The 18,055-nt window shown below is 39.2% G+C and overlaps 1 protein-coding gene and 1 pseudogene across 1 annotated transcript in view; one reads left to right on the forward strand and one right to left on the reverse strand.

The window, feature by feature from the left end:
- Nucleotides 1–1,011: 1,011 nt before the first annotated feature.
- The window catches only part of RAD54B (RAD54 homolog B), a 97,013-nt gene continuing 79,969 nt past the window's right edge, over nt 1,012–18,055 (reverse strand). Inside the window, exons 12-15 of the mRNA XM_043601387.1 lie at nt 9,178–9,439; nt 7,347–7,413; nt 6,955–7,155; nt 1,012–1,444 (exon numbers count right to left, since the gene is read on the reverse strand). Of these exons, the coding sequence (XP_043457322.1) occupies nt 1,227–1,444; nt 6,955–7,155; nt 7,347–7,413; nt 9,178–9,439 (748 nt within the window). The 3' untranslated portion in view covers nt 1,012–1,226. The remainder of the gene's footprint in view (nt 1,445–6,954; nt 7,156–7,346; nt 7,414–9,177; nt 9,440–18,055) is intronic.
- LOC122495610 lies at nt 3,122–3,993 on the forward strand (annotated as a pseudogene).

The following is an 18,055-nucleotide window of genomic DNA, read 5'->3' on the forward strand; positions in this document are numbered from 1 at the left end:
GCTCAGGGCTATACTTAGGCAGGGATTTGGCTAGGAGTGGTGGCAGATACCTAGGAAAACAAACACACTGGCAATCTGGACGGCACGCTCTAGCATCCACTACAGTTTAAGATAGACAATAAAGCTACTAGTCTCTATCATTGTATTTTTTTAAGGATTTTACACCTGAGAATAACATGATGCAAGATAGATACTGAAAGAAGTTTATATGGAAAGCCTCATATATGAGGTCTATACATAGGGCCAAGAGACACCATTTTTGCTTATTATTAGTTGACTACTTCCTCACCTCCTCAAATTTAGGCCTATTCATGAATCCTAGATGTACAACTGCCCAGGTATGGCACTAGAAATCTGAAGAACTCAGATTTGCTCATACATAATTGTTGAGTCTTTATTCAAGACCTCAAGACAATATTCAGCCTAAAAGAAATTTTCTAAATGGAAGCAGAAGCTGATTGTAGATGCCCCAGTTGGAGACTGAGAAATTCCTTTCTCCTTGTAGACTTCAGTCTTCTAAAGCTTGCTTTGTACATTAAAATTAAAACTCTCTTTTTGATGTCAAAAATTACTACAGACAACCCTTGACATGAGGGTAGCCGAACCTTTCTTAATTCAGAATACAAACAATGTTTGGTGGACACTGCTTTACAGACTGCTTGCCAGTGCCCCATGTGTCTAAGGTCTCAGATTAGGAGCTGGTGTTCTGATGTGTCCCATCATCCTTCATCTCCTGCCCCAACCTACTGACCACGCTCACTCCAACTGCTTTGCAGCAACTATTACGTTCAGCATCGTCAGCCTCTGCAGTCCTAGGTGCTGATTCTCTTGCTCCCTAGAGCTATAGTTTAAACTGATCAAGTTTTTCAATGGTCTCACACATCTGTGTCTAATATTCCTAATCAGATTAGATTTCCCAGAGACTGAGACTAGGTATTTTACCTTTTTATATTCCTTATTAAAATTCTTTAATGGGTATTTAATAAAAGTGCATTAATTATGAAACATTAATTAATAATCTGATGACAGAAGCATGTCTTTAATATTTCAACATTGAAGAATACATACAAAAAATTAAGCAACTCAAATTTTGACCATGTATCAAAATTATATTTTGCAACAAAAAATATAACTTAAATAATTCTATTAGTTTTCAAAAATTACATTTAATTATTATGTTAATTTTTTAAAGAGTTGGCAAGAGAATGTCATGAAGTAATCGCTTTTTATATAACAGTACTTTGGTTGGTTATATTCTGAAAAAAGAATGAGACATTTTCTCTTATTCTTTCAAGAAAAGGATCTGTAAGATTTAAATGATCTCCAGAAAAATGTTTCCATTGCTTCAGCTGTGACATGGAGAGAGGTTTCAGAGAGCTAGACTTCTGGTGATGTGGACCAAGCTGACAATTTCTAGAGATAGGGACTTTCTCCAATGAATCACCTGAAATAAGTAAAACAATGAGAAAATCCTTAGGCCAATCAATACCCTACTATAAATAGTACTTTTTTTATTTTATGACACAATGAGCTTATATAATTTATTACATTTTAGTCTCTGACTTCAAGGGCATCGTGGTCTACATTAAACAAATAATCAAAGAGATGTATTACAGGTATATAATCCCTTACCTAAAACCTTTGGGACAGATATGTTTCCAAATTCAGAATATAATTGGAACGATCTGGGACAGCACTCCATCATCAAACACATTAATATTCTGCAGCAAGTCATATGAATAGTCTTATGAAATGGGTTAATGACTACTTTAAGTCACATTGACTTAAAGTTTTTGCCACCCAATAAGTTTGTTGCAAACTTACAAAGAAAAAAAAACAACTTCTGGTCTTTCAATCTTCCTAGATTTCAAAATCGAAGACAAGGCACTGTGCAGCTGTATTACAAACAGTGGTAAGGGTAAGGAATTAAGATACAGGGGACTCTGAGCACATGTAACAAGAACTGACTTGTTTTATTAAGATCTGAAGGATGAGAAGGCAAGAACCAGATGAGGAAAGGAGGTGAAGCACTCCAGGAGAAGGAACGAAAGTGAAGGGAGTCTGGCACAGTCTGACGAACTCACAGGAGCCCAAGGCAACCAGAGAGCCCAGAAAGCAAAGCCAAAGAAAGATGCAAGAAGTTGAGTAATGCAGGGTAAAGTGCATTCAAGGACCAGATGCAAAACACTGTGATCAAATCCTGAATGGCAGAGGCTAGTAGTTACTCATGAAATCCCTATCTCTTTCCTCCAGGCCACTCAGCCACATTTCTCTAGTCTCCCTTACACTTAGATGCAATCATGGAGTCTGGCCTATGGAAGACGGATAGAAGTGCTCTGGTCACTTCCAGAGCTGGCTTAGAAAAATCCCCCATATCACATGGTTTTCTACCTTTCTTCTTCTCTCACCTGCTGGCTGGCAGATGCAGGGATCCCAGCAGCAAACTGTAAGGCCTAAGAGGATGGTAGAATGAAAAGTGGAAGAAGCCTAGATCACTAAATCACCTCTGAGATTTAGTAGTAGTAAATAGCGAGTAATAGTAACTAGCTGTCCACTAGTTACTATTATGTGCCCTGTGACATGAATGAGAAATACACTTCTATTGTGGTAGGCCACTATGCTTTCCTGTTACAGCACTACCCTATCCTAACTAACCACTTTAAAGATTTTAGTCTTAAATATATAAACAGGGCATCTGGGTGGCTCAGTCAGTTGAGCATTTGACTCAGGATTTTGGCTCAGGTCACAAGCTCACAGTTTCTGAGATCAAGCCCCGCATCAGCATCTGCGCTGGCTGCATGGAGCCTGCTTGGGATTCTGTGTCTCCCTCTCTCACTGCCCCCCACCCCGACTCACTCTTAAGTTCTCTCTCTCAAAAATAAACATTAAACAAGTAATAAAGACTTTTGTCTCAAAAAATCAATTGACTAATTAATTAAAATGAAGGGGTGCCTGAGTGGCTCAGTCAGTTGAATGTCCAACTTCAGTTCAGGTCATGATCTCACGGTTCATGGGTTTGAGCCCCACATTGGGCGCTGTGCTGACAGATTGGAGCCTGGAGCCTGCTTTGGATTCTGTGTCTCCCTCTCTCTCTGACCTTTCCCTGCTTACAATCTCTCTCCCTCTCTCAAACATAAATAAACGTTAAAAAATTTAAAAAAAAACCAACTTTAATTAAAATGAAGATTTTAGAGGAGGAAGATGGCGGCCACCTTAGAATCTGGTGGAGGAGCGGGGTCTGTCCCAGCCTGGGGTCCCGAGGCTATTGCCCCCTACTGGGAAAGCCAGGAAGTCTCCACAGGGACCACTATCATGGCCATACAATTTGAAGGGGGTGTGGTTCTCGAAGCCGACTCCAGAACTACCATAGGTCCTACATCGCCAATCGAGTGACTGACAAGCTGACCCCTATCCATGACCGTATCTTCTGCTGCCGCTCAGGCTCAGCAGCAGATACCCAGGCAGTAGCTGATGTTGTCACGTATCAGCTTGGTTTCCACAGCATTGAGCTAAATGGGCCTCTGCTGCTGTACACAGCCACCAGCCTCTTTAAGGAGATGTGTTACCTATACCGGGAAGAATTGATGGCAGGAATCATCACTGCAGGCTGGGACCTCCAAGAAGGAGGCCAGGTGTACTCGGTGCCCCTGGGGGGGTATGATGGTAAGGCAGTCCTTTGCCATTGGGGGCTCTGGGAGCTCCTATATCTAGGACTATGTCGATACCACCTACCGGGAAGGCATGACCAAGGAAGAGTGTCTGCCAATGCCCTCACTTCAGCCATGGAACAGGATGGCTCCAGCAGAGGTGTGATCTGCCTGGAAGCCATCCAGGAGTTAGGGGTGGAGCAGCGGGTACTTTTGTGGGACCAGATTCCCAAATTCACCATTGCCACGTTACTGCCTCCCTGATTCCTAGAATTCTAGGAGACAGTAAGAGACACCCCATAGCCACATTAAATTCAATAAACACTTTGTCAAAAAGAAAAAAAAAGAAAAAAAATGAAGATTTTATAATCTCTATCTTTAAGAGTAATGGAAGCTACTGAAAGGGTTTTTTTTAAACATTTTATTTATGGGGCACCTGGATGGCTCAGTTGGTTGAGCATGTGACTTTGGCTCAGGTCATATTCTCATGGTTCTTGAGTCCAAGCCCCGCATCAGGCTCACTGCCGTCAGCGTGGAGCCTGTTTTGGATCCTCTGTCCCTTTCTCTCTCTGCCCTCCCACACACACACCCCCCCCCCCGCCTGCTCACACTGTCTCAAAACTAAACATTTTTTTTTAAAAAAAGCATTTTATTTACGGGAAATTTCAAATATATATAAAAGTTGACAAGATAGGGGCACCTGAGTGGCTCAGTTGGTTAAGCGTCCAACTTCGGTTCAGGTCATGTCTTGCAGTTTATGAGTTCGAGCCCTCCATCGGGCTCTGTGCTGACAGCTTAGAAGCTGGAGCCTGCTTCAGATTCTGTGCCTCACTGTCTCTTTGCCCCTCCCCCCATTCACTCGCTTTCTCTCTCTCTCTCTCTCTCAAAAATAAATAAACAATAAAAAGAAAAAGTTGACAAGACAGAAAGGAAGAACCTAAAGATTTATTATGCACCCCACCTTCAGTAACCATCAATAGCCAATCCTGTTTTATTTAGGCATTCTCTACTTCCTTATTATTATGAAATCAATATATAGTACATATCATTTCAACTGTACATATCATTTCAACTGTAAATATTTCACTTCACATTTCTAAAAGATAAAGACTTCTTTTAAAATTTCATCACACTTAAAACTGTCTTTCCTTAATATCTAAATCCTGTCAATGTCAAAAATCATTGAGGTCTTAAGAGATGACAACATCAAGAATCTAGAAGACAGCAGGATAATACCTTCAAAGTACTGACAAAATAAAAACAAAAACACCCTACTGACTAGAACTGTACACCTAGCAAAGACAGCATTTGAGAGAGAGAAAAAAAACAAATATACTTTGAAAAATCAAAGATTGAGCGTTAACCACTAGTAGGCCTTTGTTGGAATAAGCAGAACATGAAAAGACAATAGGGCGCCTGGGTGGTTCAGTTGGTTTAGTGTCTAACTTCAGTTTAGGTCATGATCTCACGGTTTGTGAGTTCAAGCCCCATATTAGGATCTCTGCTGTCAGCACAGAGCCTGCTTTGAGTCCTCTGTCTCCCTCTTCCTCTGCTCCTCCTCTGCTGCTTGTGTGCTCTCTCAAAAATAATAAACATTAAAAAAATAATAAGAAAGCAAAATAAAATAAAATTATAAATGTACATATTTTCTGACCCAACATAACTGATAATTTACCTTACAGATATACTTGAACATATGGGAAAAGATGTATGAATAAAGATATACACTGAGTGGAAAGAACCTAATTGATATACCTAATTATACCCGTAATTATACCTAATGATACCTGTGGGGGACAAGTAAAATGGAGGATTATATAAGGGAAAAAAAGAATAAGGAAACCTGGGATGATATGGAAAGATTTCAAGATATACTATTAAGTGAAAAAGGTACAGACCTATATCTATTTACTATGCTACCCTTTATTGGTAGGAAAACTGGACAAGAATATATATTCAGAGTTATTTGCATGAACATAAAAATATATCTAGAAGGACACACAAAAAGCTAATAATGGTTATGGGATAGGGGCTAGAAATTAGGCAGAGAAGGGTATCATAGAGTTTTCATATATACATTTTATATATTTAAATATGTGACCATGTAAATATATTAACAATTTATAAGTTAAAATACTTAATTTTTAAATCTGTAAAATAAGATAAAATTGATTTTAACAGAAAATTTGACTAACATGGCACAACTCTAAACTACGTAATTAAGAGAATACACATGGTTTTCATGCACACAAGAAACATTTACAAAGTGACCACATACCAGGCCACACACATCATTATAGTTACCAAAGAATCAATATCTCACAGACCATATATCTATCTGACTACATTGTAGTAGCCAGAACACAATAACAAAAACTAAAATACATTTAAAACATACTTTTATACAACACATGAGTCAAAGCAGAAATCACAGTGGAAAATATGAAACATTTAGAACTGAATAATAAAAAGACTGCATATCAAAATTATGAGATTCAGCCAAGAGGAAAATTTACAGCCTTAAATACCCATTTTAGAAAAGAAGTCTTAAAATCATCAAGCTAAGCACTCCACTTGAAAAATAAGAAAAAAAAACAGAGTAAATAAGAAAAATGAAGAGAAAATAAGCAGAAATTATTAAAATAGAAAAAGCATACAAGAGAGAGAATCAAATGTTGACTTACATAAAATATAATTCTTCCATGTCAGTCTTGTACAGTCTAACTTCTTAAACCTTTTCAACACAATTTACCAAGGGACTTCAAACCACTGGATATTGCTTGCTCAAGTCCTACTCCTGATCCAGTTCCTATCTGAACAGTGTCAACTCTGAAGGGCTGACATTCTCAGGCTCACTTAAGCAGCACTGGGAGTCTGTCAAGTACTGAGAAGTATGGTGGCCCATGCTAACTGCCTCAGAAGGTATGACCACATTATAAATAAGCTCTAAACCAAAAAAAAACACAGTAGGATTATTCTGTCAAGTATGTTTTTTAGGAAATAGAAATAAGGATTAAAAACATTTTTTGTAACTCTGAAGTCATTATACCAGGACTTGAAAGATTTTCCTAAACAAGTTAAACATTTAACAACTAATTCAGAAGATGCTAAATTGAGACAACTAATAAGGTTCTAATTAATATTTTCTCAAATATTCATCTGGCAGGTGCCCTATGACCTGAGAAAAAAAAGAAAAGTAATAAACGCAAATGGTAAATATTTCAGTTATTCTGTATTTAAATGTTTTCAACTGTTAAAGAGAGATAAATTAACTTTACCATCATAACAGAATTAAAATACAACTAACCTGTATGATCTTTGTCTCCTGTACATTCACAGTCAAGCAGGTCATGGGTAACACAATGTGAACTTTCATGTAATGTAAACAAATTTTTAAGCTCCTCTACTGAGAACTGGATATGTTCAGAGGTCTTGGTTAGGTCTACAACTGCCCCTGAAAGATCTTGCTTACTGATTTGTCTCTGATAAATCTTTTCTTCTATTGTACCTAAAGAGAAAACATTGATTAGATTTCCTTCAGATCTTTAAGTCTGTTATTTTTGTAGGGTAAAACATGTTTATTCGCATACTGTTTAACAAAATAACAATATTTCTGATATCAAAGTACAGACTGAGCAAAAAAAAATTGTTTTAACTCTTCAAAAGACTACATTTTTTGTCATACTGAAGGGTTATTACCTGTCGTTAGGAGTCTGTAAATATGTACAGGATGTTTCTGACCATCTCTCCATACTCTAGACATTGCCTATAGAAAACAGATGAAAATTCTGAGAGTACAGTGGAAACCAGTAGCCCTGTCCACATAAGCATATTGCTTATACTAACAAGATAAGCATATGCTTATCTTAACATATGTAAGATTAGGAATTCTAGATTTCACTTATAGCTTCAGAAAACAAAGCCCAGGCATACCCAAGCATTCTCCACTTCATACTCTTTTCCTGGAAAGAAAGGTAGGGATGAACACTCACTATCGTACTGTAAAAAAACTGCAGAGTTGTCACACAACAGTGAGGGGATCTATCTGCATCAAAGAACAGGACAGCAAATTTGGACAGCAAGAACTCAAAGAACGAAGTATAGCATGGGCATGGAGGGTTTATTCTCATTCCAAGTAGCTTATGAATCCCTAAGATACCTGCAATCAGTTCAGGCTCTGGGTAGATTCCTGTGGTTTCACAACGTATCAATGATAGTGTAAACAGTTGGTGTTAAAATCCCACACATTCCAAAGAAATGTCTCACTTTCAACCAGCTCCTGGGAGATAAACTCTAAGCCCTTTGTCAATTCCTGCCTGATTAGAGCATCTTAGTTTACCTAAGGCCTTGGGCCACAGAAGATAGTTTTTACCAACAATTTGACTCAGGTGTGGGCTATAGACCAGTTTGACCTGTGGTGGGGTTGGAGACTGAGCAACTTAGGCCAGCCACACTGGTACTCCATGCCTACATGACTGACCTCCAACAAAATCTCTGGACACCAAGACTTGAGCGAACTGCTCTGGATGGCAATACTCCAATATGTGTTGTCACTCATCAGTGCTGGGAGAATTAAGTGTTGTACATACAACGTCAGTGGGAGAGGACAACTGGAGGCTTGTGCCTCATCTCTCCTGAACTCCCCATGTGCCTTTTACCTTTACTGATTTTAGTCTGTTTCCTTTCACTGTAATAAACCGTAACTATGAGTATAGCTGTTTTTCTGGGTTCTGTGAGTCCTTCTAGTAACCACTGAACCTGAGGGCTGTCTTCGAGTCCCCCAACATAGACACTAAGTGAGTGCAAACTGTAGGTAGAAATCTGAAAATATGTGAAGATAGACTGTATTCCGAAGAAAACAAAAGCCGCTTCTGAAATATTTTCCTAAATCAGTTAACTTAATATCTTTCCTACACCCTGCACAAACACTGATCAGAGCATCTATAACACTTTATTTTCTTTCCCTGATGGTCATGAGCATCCTGAAGACCCAACTGTGCAGTAGAGTAGAGAACAGAGAAATACAGGTTTAGGTCTGAATCCTGGCTCTGCCTCTTCTAAGCTATGTGGCCCAGAATAAGCTTCCATATCTTTATCTGTAAAACAGGCTGATAATATCCACATTTGCAGGATTATTGTGAACATTAAACAGATGTAAAGCACCTAGCAGAGTGCCTAATTGAAAGTAAGGGCTCAATATGCAGCAATTCTATATCCTCTTCATCTTCATATCCCTGGCAGGCTTTAGATCCCCAGTATGCATTCTATAATGTTTTTTTTTTTTTTAATGTCTATTCATTTGTTTGTTTAGAGAGAAAGAAAGAGTATGTGCATGCACACAAGAGGGGCGGAAAGAGAGAGAATCCCAAGATCCCAAGCAGGCTCCTTGCTGTCAGCGCAGAGCCCAACACGGGGCTGGAACTCACAAACCATGAGATCATGACCTGAGCCAAAATCAAGAGTCAGATGCTTAACCAACTGAGCCACCAAGCCACCCCATAATGTTTATTTAATTCATAAATAGTCATACCTGGATATCAGTGGCTGGATTCCAATCAATATCATACAGAATTAAGTGAGATCCTCCAATAAGGTTAAGTCCCACACCACCAGCTTTTGAACTTAACAAAAAAATAAAATCAGAAGAGTATTTACTATTAAAGCCATCAACAATTTGCTGTCTTTGAGAGACTGGTGTTTGTCCATCAAGTCTTGTAAAAGCATATCCATGACGCCTGCATACTTCTTGTAGAATATTCAAGGTTTGTGTGTAGTTGGACACCAACACCACCCTGCCAATCAAAAAGAAAGAGTCTTTATATATAATTTTAAAGCAGTATTAGGTTTTTTTAATTGAAAGGAAATACTACAGTGATACTATCAGTGATATTTATAGAACATGCAGCAATGACCTTGTACAATTAAATCACAGGTTCTCCTTAAAATTCAATTTTTAGGTTTTTTTTATGTTTATTTTTGAGAGAGAGAAACAGAGACAGAGACAGAGTGAAAGCAGAGGAGGGGCAGAGAGAAAGGGACACACAAAATCCAAAGCAGGCTCCAGGTTCCAAGCTGTCAGCACAGAGCCCAACACAGGGCTCAAACTCATGAATTGTGAGATCATGACCTGAGCCAAAGTCGGACACTTAACCAACTGAGTCACCCAGGCATCCCTTAAATTCAATTTTTAAATCAATATCTAAGAGATGTCCAGTATTAAGATACTGCTTTCTGCTTTCTTCACCTCTCTGAAGCCACCCTAAAAACATCAGAACAAGAAACAGAAATAACTCTATCTTTGATAAAGCAAGGAGATAGTTATGTGTGAAAACAGAGAATAATGGAATGGTGACCTGCTGAGGAGTACAGACACTGTAAAACCTAAGTGCCCAAGGAGGTAGATTCTAATAAGAAACAAGCACAAATTTATTCACATCAGGGAATCTTAACATACCTCAGAAGGAAGGTGTTTAGACTGCAGCTATTATAAGAGCAGTGGTAAACAGAATCCAAACTCTATTCCCATGACTATTCTTTCTCAGCTAGAATGTTTCTATTTTGGAGAAAGTAACGCAAAGAAAACTGAGACCAAGGGACTCTAGAAGGCAAGGTTATAGTGAGAAATCAAAATGAAAGTCTGTATACTGGATGTACGATCCCAGTTCCCTTTTACTGCCAACTCCCAGAACACCAGTAGCCAGGCCTTCTTCTCACATCCCACCTCAAAAAGATAGTATTGGAAGATTCACCTCTGGAATGATTTAAATGACCCTGAAGAAAAGGTCCACAGATAAGGAGGCCCCAAATAAAAAAGCCAGCTCACTGTCTAATTACCCAATGAGGTCCACCAGTCTACCAGCCCTACCCGGGCACATGGAGTGTTCAATTAACGTTTTACTACATCAATCATAAATATGAATGGATCACCAACTATTTGAGGTAAGGTTCCAACATGAAAAATAGAAACTAAAATGAATAAACAACAAAAAAAGAAACCTGTATGAAACAGAGCAATGGAGGAAACAGGAAACAATTTTAAGAACATAATTAATATCCTCAAATAAGAAACATCAGGGATACCTGGGTGGCTCAGTCAGTTATGAGTCCAACTTCAGCTCAGGTCATGATCTCACGGTTTGTGGGTTCAAGCCTCACGTTGGGCTCTGTGCTGACAGCTCAGAGCCTGGAGCCTGCTTCAGATTCTCTGTCTCTGTCTCTCTCTTCCCCTCCCCTGCTCACACTCTGTCTCTCTCAAAATTAAATAAATATTTTAAAAGATTTTTAATAATAATAATAATAATAATAATAATAATAATAATAATAATATAAATAAATAAATCCAGAGAGAAATTCTGGAGATGAAAATGTGGATATAACAAGATAGCAGTGACAGCACATGATCTGGCAATACACTAGGGGAGCTGGGGATTGCACTGAGAAACAGGATGCAAAGGCAGAGAGGAAATGGGGGCTGTTGCTTTACAATGAGCTTTTTAACACCTTGAAAAATAAAAATTTTAAAACAATAAAATAATATAAAAAGTAAAAACAGTATTTTTTACAATAGCTAAAGCAAAAAATGAAAATAAGGTAAAGAATCTTTCCTATATATTTACATTATTAGCACTGGAAATCTAAAAACAATAAAGCAAATTTTAACAGTTATAATTTTAAATATCTATGCTAAGAAGGAAAGATAATCCAACAATATATTTGTATTTCTTGTACCAGTTACTTTTTGTTACATAACAAACCATCCCAAAATTCAGTGGCTTAAAACAACAACCATTTATTTTCTACTTAGCTTACAAACTGTAGTATTAAAAAGAAAACCACAAGGGCGCCTGGGTGGCTCAGTCGGTTAAGCCTCCAACTTCGGCTCAGGTCATGATCTCGCTGTCCGTGAGTTCAAGCCCCACGTAGGGCTCTGTGCTGACAGCTCAGATTCTGTGTCTCCCTCTCTCTCACCCTCCCCCGTTGATGCTCTGTCTCTCTCTGTCTCAAAAATAAATAAACGTTAAAAAAAAAAAAAAAAAAGAAGAAGAAAAAGAAAAAGAAAACCACAGACCCAAAATGGCATCACTTAGGTCAAGACCCCAAGTCAGTAAACAAGACTTGGTAACTAACCTAACTGCAATTTCAGTCCCCAAGGAATGTAACCTTTAACCAGTCAACATGGAATTTCCTGATCAATATCAGGAAATGTACTGATAGACCCCTTCAGCTCCCCTTAGGAGGGCAACCCTGCTTAAACAATGCATTCCTTGCTAATAAATTCCTTTCTCCCCACCCCCCAACACTCGGCCTTGAAAACATTTTTGTTAGTTTAGCTCAGGAGAGCTCCTCTGTAGTTACTTGCTAGATGGGATGCTGCCTGATTCAGGAATTGTTTAATAAAGCCAATTAGATCTTCAAATTTACTTGGTTGAATTTTGTTTTTTAACAGTAGATTGGCAATTTAGGCTGGGCTCAGCTAGAAGATTCCTCTGCTGGTCGTGGCTGGGCAAACTCAAGCATCTGCAGTCAGCTGCCAGGTCAACTGGGGACTAGCTGACCTACTCATCAGGCTACCCAAGGTTTATTCACACGGTGACAGAAGGGTTCCAGGAACCCAAGGGAGGAAAAGCCCCAATGCACAAGATCTTTGCAAGTCTCTTTTTTGTGCCATATTTGCCAACACTGCATGGTCCAATGCAAGTCATGTGGCTCAGCTCAGAGTCAGAGTGGGAAATCACTCACAATTACCTAGCAAAGGAACATGGATACATGGAGAAGAACTTAGACCATTTTTGCAATCTACCATAATCCCTATACTACTATTTCAATCATTTTTCCTTCCTCTTTCTCATCTATTATTGTTAGAGTAGGCAGTTAGGCTTTAACAGGATGCCTGGAAGCCAGCAAAGGGGGAGTCAAGGCCAGTTACCAGGGAAGTTAGCAACCTGTCCCAGCAGTATTCCACAAACAAAGCCACAAAAAGCCAGATCAAACCAGACAGGCCCAAAACAAAGAAGGTCAGAGACCCTGACCAAGTAAGGGGGAAAAGACGCAAAATCCTCCTCCCAAAGAAATCCTCTCCCCAAACAATCAATAGCCCACCCCTCAGTTAACAACAGTCAATAGAAGAGAGAGACCCAAACTTCTCCCTTGAGTTCACCTGCTCTCCAGAGTGTACTCTCACTTGAGTAAACTCTTCACTAGCACAACTTAACCACTCTGTCTGGTCTGTCCTTGAATTCTTTTCTTGTGACAAGACTGAGAGACTGCAGTGATGTTTTGGGACAGGCTGGATGGAGGGCCTGGAGGTCTCCCCCAGTTCACCTAGCAACCTTATAGGGATGAATAATATTATCTAAACATAGTTTTTTCTGATCTAACTTCACTAGAAGGAAAAAAAAACTCTGGCTTAATATTTTCCCCCAACAAATCCTTACAAGGCTAGGTGCAGATTGATGGGATAGGTGACTGTCTTAGGACTCTCAGACAAGCCTCTTTTAGAGGTCTCGAGCAGCTCCCCCCCACACACAAGTACATACCACTTGGAAACAGGCTATTATTTTTATGTTCACTAGACTGTCCCCTAAAGCAACTGAAATGTGTAGGCAAGGCATCAGGTCTATAGTACAATGCAAGCTGAACCCAGCAGGAGAGTCTCCAACAAAGAGAAGCACCGGGGCTGGAATGCGGCATAAAGTCTGCTCACCAAGCCATGAAGCCTAGTGCATGAATGCAACAACCAGGAGGGAAAATAAATGTTTTTAAATTTTGAAGCTTCTTTTTTTTAAATTCCACAAAAGGGTCACCCGGTGGACAAGAGTTCTCAGATATGCCTCCACCCCGTTCTAACACATCTTAACCTACTCAAAAACACCATATGTGCTAGAAGATGTCTTCCCAGAAGACCTAAAATATAACTATCTGGTTCAAGTCAATGGTAACACAGTAGTCACAGTGAAGACAGTAATACTACTCCCGGAACCAAACACTACAACTTTTTAAAGGTTTGTGCACAGGCAGCCCAGCCTTGGAAAGCCTGGCCTCTACACTCAGTTTTTTATTAAAAAAAATATATATATTAAGCCATCACTCAACACCTAAAAAACAACCCAATTAGAAAATGGCAAAGGACTTGAATAAACATTTCTCCAGTGAAAACATAGAAACGGCCAGCGAGTATATGAAAAGGTACCCAACATCACTAATCATTAGGGAAATGCAAATCAAAACCACAATGAGATATCATTACACATCCAATAGCATGGCTATTATCAAAAAACAGAAAATAACACTGTTGGTGAGAATGTTGGATAAATTAGAAATCTAGGGGCGCCTGGGTGGCTTGGTCAGTTGAGCGTCCGACTTCGGCTCAGGTCATGATCTCGCAGTCCGTGAGTTCGAGCCCCGCGTCGGGCTTTGTGCTGACAGCTCGGAGTCTGGAGGCTGTTTCGGATTCTGTGTCTCCCTGTCTCTGCCCCTCCCCCATTTATGCTCTGTCTCTCTCTGTCTCAAAAATAAATAAATGTTAAAAAATTAAAAAAAAAAAAGAGCCTAAATGTCCATCAAGTGATGAATGGATAAAGAAATTGTGGTTTATATACACAATGGAATATTACGTGGCAATGAGAAAGAATGAAATATGGCCTTTTGTAGCAACGTGGATGGAACTGGAGAGTGTGATGCTAAGTGAAATAAGCCATACAGAGAAAGACAGATACCATATGGTTTCACTCTTATGTGGATCCTGAGAAACTTAACAGAAACCCATGGGGGAGGGGAAGGAAAAAAAAAAAAAGAGGTTAGAGTGGGAGAGAGCCAAAGCATAGGAGACTGTTAAAAACTGAGAACAACTGAGGGTTGATGGGGGGGTGGGAGGGAGGGGAGAGTAGGTGATGGGTATTGAGGAGGGCACCTTTTGGGATGAGCACTGGGTGTTGTTTGGAAACCAATTTGACAATAAATTTCATATACTGAAAAAAAAAAAAAAGAAGAAGAAATGTGAGTCTAAGGGCCCTGTTGGTGTTACACCTTAATTCTGTGATAAACTAAACATATTGTTTGAAATGTATTATTACACAATCTGTTTAAATATTCAAAAAATTAAAAAAATAGAAAGTGGGTGTAAAAAAAAAATTAAAAAAAAAAAAAAGAAATCTTGTGCACTGTTGGTGGGAATGTAAAATGGTGTAGATGTTATGAAAAGCAGTGTGGGGGCACCTGGGTGGCTCAGTCGGTTAAGCCTCCAACTCTTGATCTCAGCTCAGGTCATGATCTCACAGTTTGTGAATTCGAGCCCCGCACTGGGCTCCATGCTAACAGTGCAGAGCCTGCTTGGGATTCTCTGTCTCCCTCTTTCTCTGCCTCTCCCCTGCTTACACTCTCTCTCTTTCTCTCTCTCTCTCAAAATAAATAAACTTTAAAAAAGAAAAGACAAACAGTATGGTGATTCCTCAAAAAATTTTTAAAAGAATTCCCAAATGAGCCAACAATTTCACTTCTGGGTATATATCCAAAAGAACTGAAGGCAGGGTATTGAAGGAATATTTGTACACCCATGTTCATAGCAGCATTATTCACAATAACCAAAAGGTGGAAGCTACTTAAGTGATCGTCAACAGATGAATGGATAAACAAATGTGGAAAATACATACAATGGAATATTATTCAGCCTTAAAAAGAAATTCTAACACATGCTACAACACAGACGAAGCTTGAGAACATTAAGCTAAGTAAAATAAGCAAGTCACAAAAAGACAATATACTATATGATTTCACTTTTATGAGGTACCTAGAGTAGTCAAATTCACAGAGACAGAAAGTAGAAGGGTAGTTCCCAGGAGCCGAGGGGGAGGCAAGCCTGGGGAGTTGTTATATACTGGGTACAGTCTCAGTTTTGCAAGATGAAAAGAGTTCTGGAGATTGGCTGCACAATAATGTGAATGAACCTACCACTACTGAACAATACACTTAGAAACAGTTAAGATGAGGGGCGCTTGGGTGGCTCAGTGGGTTAAACATCTGACTCTTGATTTTGGCTCAGGTCATGGGATCAAGCCCCATGTTGGGCTCTGCGCGGACAGCATGGTGCCTGCTTGGGATTCTCTCTCTCTCTCTTTTATCTCTCTCTGTCCCTCCCCTGCTTGTGTTCTCTCTCTCTCACTCTCAAAACAAATAAACAAACATAAAAAATATTTTAAAAATAGTTAAGATGGCAAATTTATGTTATGTGTATTTTACCACAATTTTTTTATTAAAAAAAATTTTTTTAATGTTCTGAGAGAGAGAGAGCATGAGTGGGGAAGGGGCAGAGAGAGAGGGAGACACAGAATCTGAAGCAGGCTCCAGGCTCTGAGCTGTTATGACAGCACAGAGCCCAACATGGGGCTCAAACTCATGGACCAGAAGATCATGACCTGAGCTGAAGCCAGATACTTAACCGACTAAGCCACCCAGGCGAGCCTTACCACAATTTATTTAAATGTTTATTTATTTATTTCGAGAGTGAGAACATGAGTGTGAGCGGGGGAGGAGCAGAGGAGAGGGAAAGAGAGAATCCCAAGCAGGCTCTCTCAGAAACCATGAGATCATGACCTGAGCTGAGATCAAGAGTAGGACGCTTAACAAACTGAGCCATCCAGGCACCCCTTACCACAATTTTAAAAAGGCCGAGGTAGGGGCTGAGGGGAGTAGAATCTTTTCAGATAATGGAAAGCAACCGAACACCAGCCTATGCCACTGGCAGAAGTGCTGCTGCTTCTCTCAGAGAATAGGTAGGGTATAGTTTTCTTAGAGACCCTCAGGCAGTCAAAATGACCCTATCCCAACTCTACCTCCAACTCTACCTTCCTCATCATTCCTTTCTTCCCACCACAAGATGTACAAAATCCCCTACAGCATTTCAAGGATAAATTTCCATACATAGTTTCTATCTTTCTTTTCTCATTTCCTCTAAAACAATTCATTCACTATTCCTTGTCCAATAACAACTACCAATCCTTTCCTCCTCAGAGAAGAGAAAAAAAATGGATCCAGTAACACAACAACAAAAAAAGCAAATAGTTAAGTCTGAGTTAAAAGTTTATACTCATAAGAACTAGATCACAATCTGCACATCTATATTATACATGTTCTTTTGTACATATGAAATATTATAAAACATTTTAATCAAACTGTATTAAATACTTTATAGAAAGTTTCCTTATTTTAATTCCTTCATTGTTATGAAAAATAAACCTAAAAATATGCACAAGTCAAAAGATATTATAAATGCTCCAAAGAGGTTATGCCAGATCCCTTGACAATTAAAAGTAATTACTATTTTGCAATCTTTTCTATGTATTTTTGCCTTAATTCACAAACACAGTTTGAGACAAAGATAATTATTAAGACACAGTCCCTGTATTACAAATACTGATATATAAGAGAACTAAAATGAGAACTAATATGATGTGAGAAGAGCTCCAGGAGAGGTAGGTACAGGACACAAAGGGAGTACAGAAGAGGGACATCTAACTCAATCTGAGGCTGGGGGCTTCCAAGAGGAGAAAGCAATGGAGCTGAGTCTTAATGAAGAGAAAAAGCTGGTCAGATGAATGAGAAGTGAAGGCAGCGGAGGCATGAGAGCTTGTAACATGTAAAAGCAGAGGGTGAGAAGCAGAGCAAATGGCAGGTCTGGTAGATGTTTGGTATGACTGAACCACATGTTAAGTGTGAAGAAGTGGTGGCAAATGAGGCTGGAAAAGGAGGCATTAGCCAGTCATGAAGAGCCTTGCCCAATGTGCTACATAGAGTTTAGAAATTCCTGGAAGACAATTAGGAGTCTTTGAAGGACTTTTACGGAAGACAGTGATATGTTCACATTTGTAGTTTAGAAATATAATTTAGGGCAATGTTGATATGTGATGAGGTTGAAAGAGGGAAGTAGTTTATAAGAGACCATCATTGGGGCACCTGGGTGGCTCAGTCGGTTAGGTGGTCGACTTTGGCACAGGTCATGATCTTGCGGTCCGTGAGTTCTAGCCCTGCGTCGGGCTCTGTGCTGACAGCTCAGAGCCTGGAGCCTGCTTCATATTCTGTGTCTCCCTCTCTCTGACCCTCCCCTGTTCATGCTCTGTCTCTCCTTGTCTCAAAAATAAATAAATGTTAAAAAAAAAAATTTTTTTTTTTAAAAAAAAGAGAGAGAGAGACCATCATAACCCAAATCATTAATTACAAGAGTCAAAACAAAAATCTTGGTACCAGAAAGGAGGTATATTCCAAGATTAAGAGATAACAATCTAGAATTTAGTTACTGACAATGTTGGGTGAGTGAAGAAGAAAAGTGAGTCTAGAATGACTAGATTTTCTGCATGAATCATGGTGCCATTCATCAAGCCAAGGAATGATGAAAAAGGATCAGGTTAAAGGATAAA

Source organism: Prionailurus bengalensis, chromosome F2 (genome assembly GCF_016509475.1).
Source record: "Prionailurus bengalensis isolate Pbe53 chromosome F2, Fcat_Pben_1.1_paternal_pri, whole genome shotgun sequence".
Classification (NCBI taxonomy): domain Eukaryota; kingdom Metazoa; phylum Chordata; class Mammalia; order Carnivora; family Felidae; genus Prionailurus; species Prionailurus bengalensis.